Genomic DNA, 19,890 nt, shown 5'->3' with positions numbered 1-19,890 from the left:
ATTAATTATCTATGGCCTCCTGGATGATATTTAATTACCATTAGAACGGCCCGCAGGCCACAGCCTTTGCACACACTAGGGTGCATATATGTTACTGTAGGGAAAACCAGGTCAATCTGCAGCGGGGGGGGGTGCCCGCACTGACGCGGCTCAGGGATTACGTGACACGCAGCGCCGTGCTCTACAGTGCACTGTAAGCTATGTAATGTGTTTTGAGGCAGTTGACCAAAATCCCGGACGATTTTTAAATTCCCCCCGGGCATCTTTTTAGGTCTGAAAAGTAAGACATGTCCGGGAAAAAGAGGACGTCTGGTCACCCTAGCACACACCAACACTATATTCTCCACAATGCAACGATAGCCCGCAAAGTCACGGCAGTGCGCACAAACGGCTTCATTTTTCATCAGCAATCAGAGCAGAGATCAGCTTTCAGGTCAAAAATGGCTAAACGTAAGGTGGACGCTGAGAACCAGTGGCGCAAAAGGTGGCTATGCACTGTATGCAACTCAAAAAACGATGTGGGATTTTTTTTTTCTAGTCAGCATTTTATGTATTTAACCGCTGCTTGTGCATGAAATGATCAATAACAGAGGAACAGCACTGATTAGGCGCCCCTTCCCTCCTGCCAGCCGCTCCCCCCTCCCATACAGGTAGCTTGGGCAGCGGCCCTTGAGAACGCGCTGAGGCGCAGAAAAAAAACTCTGGGGCACAAAACGGAAGACGGGGAGGATAAAGATGTTGGAGAGACGAAGAAAAGCTTTTCAAAACTACTGAAAGCTACCTACTGAAAGGCAGTAGGTAAGTAATGTCAGTGTAATGTGACGGCCCTGCGGTGCTGTCCTGTGTGTGCTGTATAGTGCAGGCTGTTTTTCCATTAGGTCCTTGATTGTGGGAGGTGCCTCCCACACCGGGATGGTATATAAGGAGCGCCGTTCCATTAATCGGGATGTGTGGCTGGCTGACAACAGAACCAGAAGCAGACAAGATCCGGACTCGGAGGCGGCGCTGGCACAGCTGACATCTTGTGTTTTTAATAAATGCCTCTGAAGGGGTTAAAAACCGTTGGGTTTGCCGTGTCCTCCCTATTTTTTGTTGCGGCCATCGGAGCCGTAACAGTAACAACAAGAGAGTTGCAAATATTCAGGTTAGCTTAAGCTAGGCTACAATGACAGGCGGATGTTTTAATATGTTTTAATTGGTTCAATATGGATGCTCATATTGAACCAATACGGGACGCGATTTATTCCGTATTGCTATAAATGTCTGATAGACACACCTATAACACACATCTCAACAATAAGTGTTACGGTATGCTAAATTGTCGTTGCGGGATCCCCTCCCCACGAACTGACGCTGTTGTCACGGTGGCTTAGAGACGGACACTGCGCAGCCGCAGTGAGCTGCTATCAACCGGTGTCTTTAAAATGTCCACCGATACTGCTCCGTCCGTAGAAGTAAAACCTCTGGCAAAAATACAGACGGTACTGGGAAGACGCATATTCCAGGCTAAACAATTATAGTAATGTTTAATAGGGACATTTAAAAAATGTGTCAGTGATGTTCAGTGGCGCCCAGTGAAATCTTAGTGATATCTGTGTGATATCAGACAGAATTGGTCAGGAGAGGAACCGCAGAACCTAAAGAACCAGACATCAGTCTCTTCATCCCTCAATCATTTCCTGAGACCGAAAAATAATATAAATGGCAATTTAAAAGAACAAATCATAAACATAGATTAATAGTAAATATATAAATGTTTTCACTTGAGGTTACTGACAGAGCCATAACAAAATATTGCTTTATTCTTTTAATGTACAGAACATGCAATTTTTCTTTGAAGGAAGTTTGTTTTTGTCTGTTTGCCTTTTAAAAAATGTTTTCACTTGAAATTACTGACAGATCCATAAGAAAATATTGGTTTATTCATTTAATTATTAAATACACACTGTGTTAGGTCTTGGTTCAATAGGTTATGTGCAATCATTTCCATATGTTTTAAAAAACATTGAACCAGTCCGGCCCTCGGCTTGTAGCAAATTTGGTTTTTTGGCCCTCTGTGTATTTGACTTTGACATCCCTGTTCTGGACTGTTGACCTACCTCCATAAATTTAATTCATACTATTCCATCCATCTAAGTTGTTCTGTCATCAGGTGATCTGATAAAAAAACATTCCATTGAGTAGATTTCACCAAAATGTCTGAGCTTTCACTGTTGTGCCACAAATTTTGGGTGTTTGGCATTTTGGTTTTATTGTTTCTTGTGGACAATTTAGACTTCATAGTTTCTGCCATATTACCGTAGTTATTTCTTTGAGCTCTATTTTTCTAGTTTATTCTTGTATTCCCTTTCCTCAATATTCATTTTTTTCTTATGATCTCCTATCTGTAGACTCAAAACCAGAAGCAAAATCACCCTCAACTCTAATAAGCAATAATTGTATGGTGGTTGTGTATGTATGTTGTAAATATTACCATATTTATGTTTGTATTATATTTACATTGCATTTCTTACACTGCACTGTTTTTGGAACTAGTTATTTTTAACATTAATCTGACTGCACAAAAGAATGGTGACAATAAATTAATTCATACTTTTTTGTTATGCTCTTGCCATATTCTGCTAAGTCTCCCCCATTTTAATTATTGCTTGAAAAGCTCTTGCCACTTAAGTTTTTTTCTTTTATTTTGTTCTTTGTACATTTGTAGTTTCCTTAGATACATGTTAGCTTTTCTTGGTTTATTGTGTCCTCTATAGTTTGTTATTTACTGCCTCTGGGTTCTGTCCTCAGGAAACATGGGATTTCGTTTCATTGTTACGCTGATGATTGTCAGATTTATCTGCCCCTGAAGCAAAAGGATGTACATTCTATCAAACATCTCCTGGCATGTCTAGGTGATATTAAAGCTTGGTTGGCCTTGAACTTTTTAAATTTTAATGAAAACAAAACAGAGGTGATGGTGTTTGGACCCAGTGGCTCCTGTGAGTCCTCCTCTGTTGACCTGGGACCCTTGGAGGTTTATTTTAAACCTGTTATTACAGATCTTGGTTTTAAGGTGGACAGTGATTTTAAATTGGACAGCCAAATCAGAGCCGTGGTTAAGTCCAGCTTTTATCATTTAAGGCGATTGGCGTCAGTGAAATCTTTTCTTTCCAGGCAGCATTTTGAAACAGTGATCCATGCTTTTATTTCAACTCGATTGGATTACTGTAACGCACTTTATCTGGGAGTTAGTCAGTCGCTGCTCTCACGTCTGCAGCTAGTACAGAATGCTGCTGCACGACTGCTGACAGGAACTCGAAAGAGGGAACACGTGACCCCTGTCCTGGCCTCACTTCACTGGCTGCCTGTATATTTTAGGATTCATTTTAAAATTCTTATGTTTGTTTTTAAATCATTAAATAATCTTGCCCCGGCTTACCTCTCTGAGCTTCTTCACCCATACATACCTTATCGGTCTCTTAGGTCTGCAGATCAGCTGCTTTTGGAGGTACCGAGATCAAGAAGGAAGCTCAGAGGGGACAGAGCTTTCTCTGTCATGGGCCCCAAATTATGGAACAACTTGCCTTTGCAGGTCAGGGAGGCCCCTTCACTGTCCACTTTTAAAGCTCGTCTTAAAACCCATCTATTTTATTTGGCTTTCAACTCTAGCGGGATCTAGTTTTAAATTGGATGTTTTTGTTTTTAAATTGTAAGTTTTTATTTTATGCTTTTTATTTTTATGTTGTGTGTTGATGTACAGCACTTTGTATCAGCCGTGGTTGTTTTAAAGTGCTTTATAAATAAAGTTGGTATGGTATGGTATGGTCTCATGTTATAGTCAGTCTCCGGTTTCTATTGTCCTCACATACGGTAATCCTCATCCATGCCATCCATCTGCGATGCCACATCATCCCCATGTGTATCAATTGATTTGTCACTCATTTAGATTTTTTTTCCACTGCTCAGTGCAAAAATTAAATTAAATTGTAGTCTTTTTAAAAAACTTTTCAAGATCCCACAGGAACATGGGGGAAACATGGGCTTCCATTACACCTCAGCAGAAACACAGTCTGATCTCCTCCGTGCAATGCCGCATTGATTCAGTAAATAATGCAAAAGGAGCATACTTTTAAGAAATTTGACATTTTTGTTTAAAATATTCTGTTTTCTTGGTGTTATTTGATATTCCAATTAGTGCTAAAAAAACAACCTGAAATATTTCACAGTCTCTAATAAATCTTTGTAGTGTTTGAGTTGGACTTTCTGAAATGAGTGACAAAAATATTATAGAAAATGCAGTAATAAGGTGGAACATGATAGAACTTCATTCAAGACAAAAAAGGACACAAATCAAGTTTTACTTTCATGCATGTCTTTAATATATCAGTTTTTCATATTCACAACCAATACATAAAGCCTCCTCCCTATATTTACAGCTTTAAATATTTGTACACTAATATCTCATCAAAATGACTTAGTTTTGAGCATCAATGAATTTGTTACATTTAAATTCTCCATGCCTTCTAGCAAACTGACGGTATATTCTTTTTACAACTATTTACAGGTGAAGAAAATGCTGTAGAGGTCACACTTGAAATTAATTAAAGGTGCAAGCTAGGTGGACAGTCAGGAGTTCTTTAAGAAAAAGAACACAAAATATGGAAAAGACCGAACTGAAAATCATGAGTGGGTCAGAGTCAATCTTTGCTCCCAGATAACTAATGATGTATCCATACAGTCATTTTCTTCCACTTATCCAGAGTCGGGTCGCAAGGGTACCAGCCTAAGTAGGGAGGCCTCAGGTTTCACTTGGGCCATCTCCTCCAGGGAAATCCTAAGATCTACTCAGACCAGCTAAGAAACATAGTCCCTCCATTGTGTCCTGGAACTTCCTCTGGGCCTCGTCCCGGCGGGACGTGCCCGGAACACCTCACCAGGGAGGCGTCCAGGAGACATCCTAACTAGATGCCCGAGCCACCTCAACTGCCTTGACGTGAAGGAGCAGCGGCTCTACTCTGAGTCCCTCCCAGATGACCGAGCTTCTCACCCCATCTCTAAGGGAGAGCCCAGATAAGGTTTCTGGGCTCTCCCTTAGAGACAGGATTAGGAGAAAGCTCATTTTGGGTGCTTGTATCTGTGATCTTGTTCTTTTAGTCATTACCCAAAGCTTATAGCCATAGATGAGGGTAGGAATGTAGATTGACCAGTAATTTGAAAGCTTTGCCAATATTCATTATATTTGCAATAATATGACAGAAATTAGAACAGATCTTGTAAAGTCATCACCATTTGCTTCCTCAAGTCTCATAGTGTGCAAGCATCTGTAGAAAATACAAACACTGAAGGATGAATCCAAAACCTCGGGACAAGAACAAAGGCTATACTCGGACAAAGGTCAACTAGGAGCTCACAGTTTTACCTCAGTCATGATCTTAAATTGGGTCAAACACTTTACGAGGTATAGAGCAAAACACATCCACACTTCTGTTTGTGAAGTGTGTAGAAGATGTGACACATCTTTTTGTTTAGACTGTTCTGATTGGATGTTTGTATATATTTCGATTCAGCTCAACACAGTTGTGCTTCACATAGATTAGCTGCTCAGTGGTACAAAGCTATTTTCACTCATTTGACTTCATTTTGACTGCAAAAGGGGGATAATAATGAAAAGTGATTAAAAAAAAAAGCAGATGTTTTGAGTTCAACTTACTCAAATTGTAGTTGCAGTTATTTAAAGACCATACCTTCAGTCTTAGAACACTTGAACTTGTAGAATAGCTTGGTCGGAAAAATGAGGCACGAATGCTGACTGAATTATCTGAGGAGTAACAAAATAAAACTGCACGCGGACAATAACCAACCAATATGACAGTAGTAACATAGTCTCTATATTGTAGGAAGAAATCTAAACTTGAATGAGATTCAGTAGCTTGGAGAGCTAACAGACTGACACCCTACCCACTAAGTTAAATATGCTCTACTGTAAACCAAGTCTGCCTGTATTTCCTGTAGCATCAAATGACTATGTGACAAAAAACTATTATTGAAAATAATCAAATAATGGCAACATTCACTAGAAATGTTGTAATTTCTAGTGAATGGCAAAAACATTACTGGTTTTGACCAGTAATGTTATTCTGATGTGCATGGATGTCGCAAACACATTCATTCAATAACAGTTACCTGAAACATCCTGCTTCATATTAGGAAGTAACAATAGTTTCTGAAAGGGAAGACTTTCCCTCTTTCATTCTGATTCAAGATTCATTCTTGATTCAACAGACCATCATAAGTATGTTTTACTTATGATGGTTTAACTCAGCAACACTAACAAATATGTAAACAGTCTAAGGATACTGACACCCTGCCCTAACTGTCTACAATTTTGTCTTTCAACAGAACATCATTTGGTCCTGAATGCCACTTCAAGCTAATGCCACAGATGGCAGGTGGTAGGGAACTGAAAACGGTGATGGACATTAGATGACAGCCACAGATAATCAGTCCCTCGTTCATTTTGATCAAATACTTTGGGTAGGACTAGATGCTGGTGCAGCTAATTATCAGGAGTCAACAAGTGAAATATTGAGACAGTTCTTTACATATTTGTTGTACGGACAGATGATCTGAAAAAATTATTTTTTTACAGCTAGTTCTACGCTACAGCTAGTTCACCTGCCATGAATGCTCAGGATAGTTAGCATTGCCAATGACAGCGAATAAACAACTTTCCTTGAATGGTAAATTGTTTCTCCACCAGCAGCACATTGAGCAGTGTATACCTGAGGTTGACTGACAGTGCTAAGACTTTCCTCCTGGCTTTGATTGATGGTTTTTGACTTGGAGCAGTGCATTTCTGCAGATGGTAGTAAGAGTACTGGTAGGAGTTTGATCTTTTCACAGATTATCTGTCACATATTATACTGTCACAACATGGTGACTGTTTCACCAAATTTTACAAGTTACATACTGCAGCTTCAACAACGAAAAGAAGCTTGAAGAGAACAGGTTTTTCCTCTTCACTCACTTTCATGAAGATCACTCATGTTTCTGATACAGAGGATCTTTGATCTTAGTGAGAGAGCTCAGTAAGTCATTTTCCTTCAGCCACATAGCCAATCAATATATTCAGTAAGAGAGCGTATAGTGTTTTCTGTCAGACAACAGTGCCCCTGCAGGCCCACATGACATTACCAAGGTGTAGACCTGCATATCAGTTCCAAAGGCCCTTGCTGTGTCAGAAGTCGATTTTCAGTTCTACATCTGCTTTGAATATGCATAATTTACTTCCACCGCTTCTATTCTTTCAAGATTTCCTAGCTTAAAATATATTTAGCTTCCACCATCAACCTTTCATAATGTTATTTCATGGAGGCCGTCTACACCTGAAACACTCTCAGTCATATCCCACAGCTGGACGATGACTGACAAATTGAAAAGCTTTTTTAAAAAATATATAAGCAGCTTTGGATACTCTTTGCATTGGTTAGACCCGTCAATCAGTGTTCTCTGTCCAAACTGGGGATGCCGTTCATGTTAGGGTGATTTAAACACTGATGCTATGTGATTTTTGAAATGGGAATAATATGGGAAAAAAAAAGTTCTAGTTTCTAGTTATAGATTTCTAGTCAGATAGTATCACACGATCCTTTTTATAAAACATGTTGCTTTTTTAGCTCTATTGCCCCATTTGCCCCTCAATTCTGTGGCTCAGACTGCTAGCTGTTCCATTTAGTATCTACACCAGTCACAGTTCTGCACTCTGCTAGGTAGTTTGCAACAAAAGATAGCAGCACTGCGTAGACAATAGCATATAATATTAATCCTAGATGTTTTATAGTCCTGTGGTGGCTTAATGGAGTTTATTCCAATTCAGACAGAAAAACTATAAACATTTGCTGAGGGAACAAGAACCAAAGCTCAGAGGCAAGTAACAAAAAAAGAAAAGAAGTGCAAATAACGGGTCAGGGTGAGATGGTTTAAGATCAAGGTTGAAAGCTTTTTGTGCTATGTTGGACTTCACTTTTTGAAACACCATTTCTGAGTGTGTGCAACTCAATATTCACAGTCCAGCTTCTGTGGATGACTCAGTGGCACTTAAATCAAGATTCATCTGCTTTTCAGATTGCAACTCATTCTTCAGGTGAGAGAAAAAAAAAAGGCCAATTGCTTAGTCGCTCTCTACAAAGTGCAAGTACACAGGTCACAATGACTAAAACAAGCATTAAAAGAAAGACTGAACTATTCTGAGCATAAAGCTATCGAAAAACAAAAAATGAACTATTATAAATATGTCAAAATCTGCAGGCCTGCCTGTATAGTAGAAGGCAAACAATAAAAATAAAATTCAAGGAGCCAATATTAACACCTTCAGTCCTTCAATACAAAATGAAATGAATGATGGAACATTGTTTAGAGAAAATAAAAAAGCCAGTTAGAGATCTGGATTATTATGTAGGTAACACTCTTGGCCATCATTCATAAGCAACTAAAAGCTGGGTCCGAAATTTAAAGAGAGTGCAACGAGAGATGGTGACTACCTGGGGAAACAATCTGGAAGCCCAAAGAGACCATCAGCGTTGTACACTGGTCTTGCATTCAGAGTGTTCATTCATTCACTCTCTACATCAACCCTCCCGCTTTTATTTTGGGATACTATTACATGGTGTAGTGTTAAGACTTAACAAAACATTTTAATTTTTCTGCATTTTTTCCCTCTATCAATCTTACAAACCTTCTGATTCAGAGTAAGCAGGAGTCATCTAGAATGAACGAGTGGACAGTTTGAATATAGGGACAGTGTGGAGGAGTTTCTGCAGTTTAGATACTTCAAAGATGTCTCATCCAGAACCGATGAATGGTTCAGTTAGTTGGAGGGCTCCAGATTGCTTTGGGAAATGCGGATAGATAATCCCAAAGTCAGATAAAAGGTAGAAGGAAATTATCTATATAAGAACTTTAACCAATAGAATCTGCTGTAAGAAAAACAGATCTGACCAGCAAGTTTAAAGGAAGGAAGGAAATTCCTTCAAAATAACAAAAACTGTAGATTTGAGTTTCTGTTCCTTATCACTGAAATAATCCAAACATGAGGGCAAAACAGTTTTTTCTGTTGCAGAATTAAGATCACAAAGAGTCAAAGAAACACAAGACAGCCTGCGGCACAATTCCAAGGAACCTTTCCTCTAAAATGGCTTTTCAGATGGACGGTGCTCTAAGCAAAAGGTAGTGGTACTATGAAAGGGTGAGAAGTGAAAAACAATGTTCATGTTAACATCCTTCAAGAAAAACACCGGCTTAATTTAGGGGACTAATGGCAGACAAGAGGCCTCTTCATCTGGCACGGCTCTGCTGTCCATCAAAAAGCTGCCAGAACGACAATTCCAGCTTTGCTTCAAAGATACAAACCGATCTATGGAGTTCACGGCTTTTCATCTAAAACCAATTTTGTCCAAAAATCTTGCATCTTGTTTTTCTTCAATAACTTTCTTCAATCCCTTATCTGTCTTTTGGTTTTGTTGTGAAAGAACCTTTAGTGAATGCATCTCCTTCATGGCAGGCCAAGGAAGAAAATTGCACATTCTTCAAGACCGTTTTTTTAAAATTATTATTATTTTCCAGGAACAGATGAATCCATTGCAAGAACACAAGACATTTGAGAGGTGATGAGAGAAGGACTATTGTGCTGGCTGTAATTACTTGAATGCAGAAAACTCCCCTAGAAAGACAACAATAGCAATGTTATTACATGTATAACCCATCACATCCTCTGACGAAATAAGGCACAAGGTAGGATAAACGGTGTAGAATAAACAATGTTGTATTGCACCAGCTAGCTTTAATATCAATGTCTTTCAGCTTTCTTCAATTTTTATGGATCGACAGACAATCTGGGGATGAAGGTGATGAAAAGAGGTCAAATATTTATAAGCTGATAAATATTTTTCAACTGTGAATGAATGACTCCAGCACAGTCTTTTTTTGATAATAAAGGACGCTGCCTTGCTGAATTCATTCATGCGTAGCTATACACAATTAAGTATTTTCACTGTATCATAATTTTCCTACTTATTTTCCAACTCCAAGCTGCATAAACTTGAATGCTCAATGGATTGAAGCATATTATTTAATATGTATTTGTGTAGTGAGATACTGTTTAAATACAATTTGTGTTATTTATTTGTTTATTTAAGGATCCCCATTAGTCTCCATCAAAGTGGATCCTATTCTTCGTAGGGTTCACACCAGTTAAACTTCTTAACTCTCATAAATAGGTAAAGTTTTTATTTAAGTTCTGCTACTTTCCTTTGTATTTGCAAGCTAAGTTAGATCATATGCTGCCTTAAGACTGTCCAGCTGGCTGAATATTGCAGTAACATGTGTGAAGGAAAAATTTAGTAGAAAAGTTTAAATAAATTTGAATGTACACTTTATGATGTTTTTATTAAAGGTTTGCACTTAGTTGCAGCTCAACAGAATGTATGCTCTTCTGACCCTCCTCAAATAAGTGAAGACCAGGGTGTTCAGCAGTTAGAAATGTGAAGACATGGCTAAGGTGATAAGCGTAGATTGTAGAAATTCAGTTTCTAGTATCTGTTTAGCCATCAGCAGAGAGGCCTTCTTGGAGAAACGCCTTACATTGAGCTGTGAATGTGTATGCAACTCTGCTCCACTGAAACTTACAGATAAGTAACGTATAGATTTTTACCTGACACTTGAGCCAGGGGGTGTGACTAAGTAATGTGTGATGTATCCTATGTAAATGAGAGGACGTTCAGCCCCAAGTCAGAACTCATCCGACTCTCACTGAGATGTGAGCTTTGTATGTTTTCTCCATTTGCAAATGTTAATTAAAGCTGCGTTTGTTCTCTTTTAAAGCTGAAGTTTGGTCTCGAATTTTGTGCAACTTAACACATGAAAAATGCTACTTTATAACTTTTAGGAGATCAGTCAACAACAAGCCTGCTGGGTGTTCTGCCGTCTGAAGAAGGGTTCATGTTGTTGTTCATGTTTAATACAAACTACAAAGGTGGTGAACATATAGATGCACCTCCAGTGAGACAAAGTTGAGTTCTAGAATTAGAATGTGATGATGTGAAATGAGCAGATAATTTTGCCTTTAAAAAGCCTTTCGGTTTTTAAAGGAAAAAATATGTATTCATTATAACATGAAAATATCAAAATATTACTTGGACAAATTTTTTTTTAACCACATCATGATTCCCATGTTTGCTTGAAGTAGTTCAATAGTTAGATTTACAGCATTAACATTTTCAGCTTAGTGTCAGAGTTTAAAGAAAAATGTGTGTGAAGTTACCATAACCTCCAGCTTGAATGGGAGTTTTAGGTGAGGCGCAGGAGTACAAGCTGAAGTCTTCCGTCTGAAAGCCTGCTCGATTTAAGGAAGGTTCAGAGGCGCTGCGGTGGATTTTGGGTAATGAACGAGCCAGCAGTTCAATGGATGCCAAAATCTGAGAGATGGATGGAGGAACAGCTGTCAGAATCACCATCGACTATTCATCATACTTAATATTCAGTCGATCGCATGGCAACACAGAGACATGCAGGACAAACAAACATACACACACAGAGACACACACCTAAGGGCAATTTAGAGAGACCAATTAGCCCAATAATCACATTTTTGGACAGTGGGAGGGAGCTGGAGTACCTGGAGAGAACCCATACATGCACAGGGAAAACATGCTAAGCTCCAGGATTTCAACCACAATCTTTGTTTCTGCAAGGCAACAGTGCTACATACTGTGCAAAATGTAAAACATGTAAAAAAAAAATTAAAGAATAGATACTAATAATCGATGAACGTAGCACCCACCTGGGGGAAGAGGGGTCGCTCTTCTCTCTTTTTCTTCAAGCAATCTGCCATCAGTCTTTTCATGGCCTTAGGACAGTTGCTGCGGACCTTGCTCAGGTCTGGAGAAAGGTAACCTCGACCCACCATGAAGATAATCTCCGGGAAAAAAAGGTTAGAATAATGTTAACAAGTAGGGGTGCACTGACTGCAGTGATTCTAATCAATCACCAAATGTTTAAAAACCTAACTTGCTGATTCCAATTTTAGACGATAAGGACTTTTACTGTTATACCATTTCTCAATTGCTTGTTAGCGGTACAAATTTCAAACTCAGGTCTCAGATCAGGAAGTCTAATAAATAATTGATGGAGTACTCTATGCTATATGTGTGTGTAAAAAAAGTAACATCTAGCTGAATTAAGTGCAGCTTGAGTTCAGCAGTCTGACAGCTGCAGGGAAGAAACTGTTTCTCAGCCTGGTGGTTGTTGGAGTTCATTCATTTTTGTCTCTATGCTCCACCAGGTCCATTAACTAGTGTCAGGACCTGAGCAGAACCCCTCAGTGTAAATTATCTTGAGAAATAACGTGATTTGATTTGGCTTTAATGCCGAAAAATTATCAAATGTTACAAGCCATACATATGGAACAGATAATGCTTCTGCATGTTGGTGTTCCCGCTAAAGCCTTTTTTTGGGGGGGGGGGGGGGGGGGGGGGGGGGGGGGGGGGGGGGGGGCTTCGATTTTCCCTTTACGAAAATCTTACAACGTCCTGCAGTGTGTGGTGTGTTACGTAGTGGTGTGTTGAATGCGCACCACCACGTATTCAACGTGGTGGAAAACCCCCCAGCCCGTGGGGTTTTCTCTGATTGGGAGCGAGAACGCAGCCTGTTGAATGTGACAGGTAGCCAATCAGAAAGTGCGGTGACGTAAGAACGGAGGGGAATCCTAAACAATTGACATGGCGCAACTGAGAGTCCGGTGGACATCGGAGGTGATATGTGGAAATGTTTATTGCTATATGTAAAGGTCATTTTTATACATGTTTATTATATGTGGTTATGTTTATTCAGTTAAAAATGTTAACTACAAACAAACATAACTCGCCTCCAAATCATAGTGCAGCAAATAGAGCGGCTGCTCCCGCCGTCTTTTATCAAACGCCTTTTCTTTTTTTATCGCTTAAAATGAGTCCACAAACTGTCACTACTGTTTCTACATCATCATGCGTGTTTGATTATTCTAAATTCATGTATAGTATGTTGTGGGGTTTTACTGGATTTTCTTCTGGAATCGGTTCTGTGGTGTGTTGCTCCTGCCGTGTGGCTGGACACACGAACCGATCGAACCTGTTGGACTTTTACCGGCTCGTGTCGTGTGTGGTCACAGAGGTTTGGAAAATCGGCCGACAATCCTTAAATCGTGCCGTGTGAACCAGACCTAAAACTCACAAGCTCTACTCCTTTCATCTCGTCCATAGTTAACACTCTCTGACTCTGGTCGCTATGGTAACGTTTACATATCCCTTCAAAATAAGATACAAAATACAGCTACGCCACAAAAACCAGCATTTTACTTTCGTGAAAATTTTAACTGATAACGACTAATGGGAACCCTGAGCTTGTTTCTCTGCAGCCAGAAGGTCCCATCTGGGAGTGATGAGAGACAATGACACCCGAAGTGTTGCTTATGCACAGGGTGCTTGGTCTCTACGTGGCGAAACAGTTTGAAGGCTTCAATGCTTCATTAACGAGCCGGTCACCATATCATATCATATCATATCATATCATATCATACCATATCATGCAGAGCTTGGAATGTGGGAATCACCTACCGAGATAAATCCATTCTCCTGTCTCTTCGCTGGGCCTTTTTCCTTCACAAAGAAACTTCCCAAAGACATCTGATCTGTTTCTTACTCATTTTGCTGCTTGCGGGCTCAATGTTGCCGCGCAAGATGTAACGGAGAGAATCCGGTTAAAGGATTTTCAAAATAAAAGATCCTCCAGACTCATATAATACATAAAACGGAAATATTTAATTATTTCTTGCGCGGCCCGGTGCCAATTGGTCCCCCCTGGTGGTTGAGGACCACTGGTGTAAACAGTTAAACGAGGCTAAAAGAGATGGAGGAAAAGATAGAATCTACAACATGGTCTTGCTCTGGATGCTCCTCAGCCTCCTGCCTGAGGAAAGGGGTTGAAATAGACTGTGTACAGGATGGATGGAGTCCTTCATGATGTGGAGCGCCCTTATCCTGCATCATGATGTGTAGAGGATGATGTGTAGAGGGAAGGCTGCTCTCCACAGTCCTCTGTGCAGCATTAAGGCTTTCTCTGTGTATGTTTGTGTCTTATGAAATGGACCACAGAATCCTGAGCAACCAACAATCAAATAGTTTTGGCCTGACCCAGACCAAATTTTGGGTCAGGCTACAGACCCAAAATTTGCATCTAAATTTTAACATAAAATATGTCTTTTAATGAGTAATTTGATAAAGCATTTGAAAACTAAGCAATGTGTATTTGCTCCATTTGTAATTTGCTAAAACAGAGGGACTGGAGGCTTAAAAAGAAGAGCCATCCTGTTCTAAATATAATTAATTTGTGTCCGAAAGGTATTGTGTCAAATATAAGTAACTTGTTAACTACTTGGTATTAGTATCGGCGAGTACATAAACTGAAGTACTCTTACTTGGTCAGCAAAAAACTGGTATCATGACGCCCCTAGATGATGATGCATGTACTCTGGAAGCTTTACCTGGTCTCTGTTGTTAATGTTGGAATAGGGCAGAGCTCCTGACATGAGCTCATAGAGCACAATGCCGAAAGCATACACATCTGACTGGAAGCTGTAGGGATTCTTGTCCTGCAACCTGATCACCTCTGGAGCCTGATAACACCCACAAACGCACACAGCATTTCATTCACTTTATTAGAGACCAGGATTGAATTGAATGATAATTATAAGACACTGACCATCCAAAGTATTGAACCAGACAGTTGCTCGAACTGGTGGGAGCCGCTCCAACGAGATTTGACTGTGGCTAGACCAAAGTCACCAATCTTCACGGTCAGATCCTCATGCAGGAAAATATCTTGAAGGACATTAAGTCAAGGAATCCCTGTTACTGCAATGCTTTAAAGCTTACATTCTTTCACTGTCTTTCTGTCTGAACACAGCCATGTTAAAGCGGATGGAAACAAGGATACTGTTGCTCTTCAGGTCTCTGTGAATAATGGACTTGGCATGTAGGTAACTGAGAATAGAAAAAAAGTAATAATACTGCTAAAAAAATGTGACAGTTTTTGTCTATGTTTGGACATTACTTACTCCATGCCCTGAGCAGTCTGACGGGCGATGTCGATCAGCTTGATCATCTCAAATTTGGTTTCAATGATGTGCAGATGATGGTACAGACTGGAGCCTTCACACCACTGGGTCACAATGGCCAGCTGGGGTTTGGTTGTGTAACCCATGAACAGCAAGATATTCACATGACGCGTTTTTCTGATGGAAACCACACACTGTAGTTAAACTACAAATCAATTGCAGCTGTATACAGAACTAAAGACTTTAATAAAAATGTTGCTTCTGTCAATTACAAAATAATTAGCTAGCTTTTTAAATACGGTAATTGTTTACTTCTACTTTCCTCTAGTGACTCTGCCATAAATGACCTTATCACAGGTGAAGTAATTGACCCTGCTTGGTTTCCTTAGATAGACTTTTTTACCCATCTGAGGTAAAAAAAAGAAGTTTGACTGGAGTGTCTAACAACAAGGATCAAATCTGAATGGATGTAAATGGCGTGGAATCTGTCCGTAGATTAGAATTGACTTTTTTTGTAATAATATATAGAAAAGTTAAGGCCTAACCATCTGAAAATTATTACCATTACTCTGACACAAAGCTAAACACCCTCACTTTTCTTCCAAAACTGTACTTCCAGTATGACCTCTCTGTTGATAATGGAGCCATTATATTTGTGCCAGTGCAATGAGACAGATGTGAGCGCATATATCTAAGTTAACCAATAATTCAAAATTGTAATTCAAATTCTAATTCCTCAAGGGATTAATAAAGTATTTATTTAGCCTTTAAAACATATATACTTAAACTTTAGATTTTCTCTTATTTCATTGTGCGTGCATAATTGTTTGTCCTGTTTGTCTCTGTGTTGTCCTGTGATGGACTGGCAACCTGTACAGCGTGACACCAATCCTCACCCGTTAACCGCTGGAGATAGGCACCAGCATCCCTCATGATAACATTAGGGACAAGCATGTAAGATAATGGATGGATTTAGGGATTTTATCTAGGGGCATTTTTAAGTTTAACCTTCATCTCATGGAAGCATTTCAGTAAATTACCCGTCTTGTATTATTGTGCTCAAATAAAGAACTTTATTCTTTCTAGATTATTAATGAATCATTTACAAGTAAATATTGCCTTACTGGACAGTGATTTAAAAGCAATGTTCAATGTTCAATTTGATGCACTCAAAAATTGTGCACACTTGTGCTGGTTCACCTGAGAGAAAAAAGTTAGGCTTAGTAGTGCAAAAGTTAGTCTGGAGCCCTGTTACATATTTAGTACATTTAGTTGTACTAAATGTAGTTTTAGAAGAAGTCTCTAAGCTAACAAAATGTAAAAAATAAATAAATAAATAAAGTTAAGGGTTGTGAATACTTTCTAGATGTACTGCTTGTACCACTAGGACTGGATGTCATACAGGCATCCCAGAAACTCTAAACACCCAAATCTCTCTCAAGCTTTCTTTGTGGATATCTGCTTTTATCAGGTAAAATTAATTTATTCAAATGTCTTCTTAAATTGGAAAACCTCTCGGCATCTCGAGGGCTCTGCTTTTCTAAGAGCTAGAGGTGTGCCGATCGGCCACCGATCATAATGGGCCGATTTCCGTGAAAAAGTGTACGATCGGTGATCGCCGATAACCAAAACGATAACCTGTATCTCACTTCTCAGTCTGCATGTGCAGCTGATCTCCTCTTTCCTTCACACTGCGCAAGCGCGCAGCAACAAATCCTGCCGCGTGGAACTACAATGCTCTGAGAGTGAATGGGGAAGTTTGCACGTTGCAGGGGAAAATTACCTCGGGGGTGAAGCATGTCAAAATGCATCAACACAACGAATCTAATATCACATTTAAAAAGCAAGCACTTTTGTTAAATGTTTAATGTTTGGCTACATCGAGGCTCAACGCAAGGGAAAAAATTACATCCCGAGCGGCCAGATAGCAGGTAAGGCAGTGCACTACTACAAACACTCACACGGATTAGCATGATGGTCAGAAAGCTAAACAAATAACCCGAAAAATAATTCAAGTCTTTGAGCTGACGGTCAAAGACACTGGTTCTTCTCTCGCTGATGAACTGCCGCTACGCGCTTACTGGTAGTAATATCTGACATACGGAGCGCCGTTTCTGCTCTGCTTAAAGCCGCAGCATGTAACGTAAACAACAACAAAGATTTCAAATATTAAAACTTTGGCTATGTCCAAACATGAGAGATAATTTATGAAAAAATAAATAAATAATCGATCTCCTCTCCCTCCTTCTGTGTTCTGCAGAATTACTCCACTCAGTCAGAAACAACCAATCAAAACCAGCATTAATCAGCTAGCCATGCTCTTAGAAAGTTTTGATTCAGTAACTTAGGATTGTTTATTTTGATGCAACCTGCATTTGACTTTCAATGAATGTTTCCCTCTTTTACTAGACATTATTTGATATAGGCAGTGTCGTGAGATTTACTTGACTCACGTATAATTCAGGGTACAAGAGAACCTTACTGTTAAATGTTGTTTAACTGGTTGCAGGTTTTTCAGTTGTTCTTTTGACTGAGTAGCTGCTGTGTGTGCCTGCAAGTATGTTGCATGTTTTTAATTTTGCCAGATCATACAGTATCATTTATAAGTAACGCGAAAAATAAACAGTCAATTGAGGCGATCAGCAAAGATCGGTGATCGGCAGAGATCGGCCTCGTGATTGATCTGTATCGGAATTGGCAGCAAAAAAAACGGATCGGAGCATCCCTACTAAGAGCAGATCAAGATCACAATCTTTAAAAAATCTGACTTGCCAATTCCAAATTTGGTTGATACTGGTTGTTTATTGGCTAAAAAGTTGCTAAAGCTGGCAAAAATGAGCTGACTTTTATCAACTTTTATAAGACATGACCTGGTGGGTGGGTCTGTTAGTCAGCCATCTCTCATGGAGGAGCAAAAAACGGATTTTCAGACTTTTGTAGCAGTAGATAAGCTCTGTGGATAAGATCGGCTTCTCGTGTAAACATCAGCCGATCACATATCATCCAAAATTAAGGAAATCAGGGTGGATTTATCAGTGGAACCTCCAAAAATAGGAAAGTCAGAGTGATTTAGTGGGATTTTCCACATTAAAGACAATGAACAGATTAACTGGTGTGGTTATACAGAAAATAGTGCAGACCATTTTCTATTTAAGATTAACTGTTGATTTTTGTTGATTTTGCATCTGAATGTGATCACAGGTGAAGACAACCTGTCACCAAATATTAATCAAATAACATTTGATTAATATTTGATTATTATTTGATGAGAAGCAGAAGTCACCTGAGGACGCCCACTTCATTCTTGAAGGCCTGAAGCTGCTGTGGAGTGGGAGCAGTGACATTCAGCATTTTCACAGCCACATCACCTGGGAGTAAAGGGAAAAGACATTCATCAAAACTAAAGACACTAGTTGCTATTTAATAAATCAGAAATATAGGTCAATGCAGTTGGATCATAATACAATTATGTAAAAGGAATATGAAATGAGTGTAAAACCTTACCTAGGTTTTTTTTATTATTTATATTTCACATATTGACAATTATTTATACACACTATAAATTCATGGAAAAATACCTTTTCTAATTCCTCATCAGCTTTTTCAATGTTTCCTCAGATAATTTGTTGATTTATCTTTGGTAATGTGTGCCAAGTCTTTGAGTTTGGAAAGACTCCTTGCCATCACCCTAATCTTTTGCTCCATCCAAAGATTCTCTACCAGATTCGTGCTTGCACTCTAGCACAGGGATGGCCAACCCGCGGCTTGCGAGCCGCATGCGGCTCCTTGACCGATTCCATGCGTCTCTTACGTTCATATAGTCGCATTCTGCCAGACGTGCAATAATGACGAAAAGTAGTCAAATGAACTGTCAATTATTGACAGCAGCAGCACGCCATTACTGTTGGCCGTAACCACGCAAAAACAACACAAACAAAAAACAGTCTTTGTTTCTCTTGCAGCCTTACTCTTTCCAGTTGTTCGCCATCTGCTCTCACACAAACCTCCGCTCACCCCTCACTCTCACTCCCCCGCCCCCTCGCTCTCTCATCCATCCTGATGCATTCGCGGACAATGGGAAATCATACACTCTAATTTTAATCTCTAAACAGCGTAACATCCAGTAACATTTAGCACATACTGTAGGGTCGCTATAATATCCAAGTTTCGCTTCGCTTGAGTGCAATACGGTATTTTCGTCAAATGCGCATGTGCGCAGTTTTTCAGTAAGAGTAAAATCATTTGAGTAAACCTTTTGCGCTCAAAATGGCAGGGAAAAAATGCACAGGAAAACGAAAATATGAAGATGAACACAGGACGTTTTTGACAGAGTGGGAGAATTTATATTTTTTTGTTGAACGTAGTGGAAAGCCATTCTGCCTTATATGTCAGGTGTCCTTGTCACATTTTAAGGCTTCAAACCTTCAGCGCCACTTCAGCTCACTCCATGCTAACATCGACCAGGAATTTCCAAAAGGGACTGAACTTCGCAAGCACAAGTTGGTTACCTTGAAAAGTCAGACAGAAAAGCAGGCAAAGTTTTTCCAAAAATTTACAAAGCACTCAGAGACTGTAACGCTTGCATCATATCAACTGGCTTGGAACATTGCACGCGCCAAAAAGCCATACAATGAAGGGGAGTTCATTAAAAAATGCCTCTGTGACGTTGAAATCTTGTCTCCTGAAAACGATAAACTAAAACGAATGGTATCAGACGTCCAACTGTCCCGTCACACTGTTGAGCACAGAATATCAGACATTAA

The 19,890-nt window shown here is 39.5% G+C and overlaps 1 protein-coding gene across 2 annotated transcripts in view; it reads right to left on the bottom strand.

The window, feature by feature from the left end:
* Window positions 1-4,332: 4,332 nt before the first annotated feature.
* braf (B-Raf proto-oncogene, serine/threonine kinase) overlaps window positions 4,333-19,890 on the bottom strand; it is a 56,594-nt gene continuing 41,036 nt past the window's right edge. The window contains exons 12-19 of one of the 2 annotated variants that reach the window (XM_028044023.1): window positions 18,411-18,495; window positions 15,128-15,304; window positions 15,007-15,023; window positions 14,773-14,891; window positions 14,555-14,686; window positions 11,819-11,953; window positions 11,300-11,453; window positions 4,333-9,700 (exon numbers count right to left, since the gene is read on the bottom strand). In XM_028044023.1, the coding sequence (XP_027899824.1) occupies window positions 9,678-9,700; window positions 11,300-11,453; window positions 11,819-11,953; window positions 14,555-14,686; window positions 14,773-14,891; window positions 15,007-15,023; window positions 15,128-15,304; window positions 18,411-18,495 (842 nt within the window). In that variant the 3' untranslated portion in view covers window positions 4,333-9,677. Of the gene's footprint in view, window positions 9,701-11,299; window positions 11,454-11,818; window positions 11,954-14,554; window positions 14,687-14,772; window positions 14,892-15,006; window positions 15,054-15,127; window positions 15,305-18,410; window positions 18,496-19,890 lie in introns of both variants that reach the window. The other variant, XM_028044022.1, reaches the window with a different exon arrangement.

Source organism: Xiphophorus couchianus, chromosome 17, assembly GCF_001444195.1.
Source record: "Xiphophorus couchianus chromosome 17, X_couchianus-1.0, whole genome shotgun sequence".
Classification (NCBI taxonomy): domain Eukaryota; kingdom Metazoa; phylum Chordata; class Actinopteri; order Cyprinodontiformes; family Poeciliidae; genus Xiphophorus; species Xiphophorus couchianus.
The sequence above is the reverse complement of the archived record's forward strand: the minus strand, read 5'-3'. Positions and strand labels throughout refer to the sequence as shown.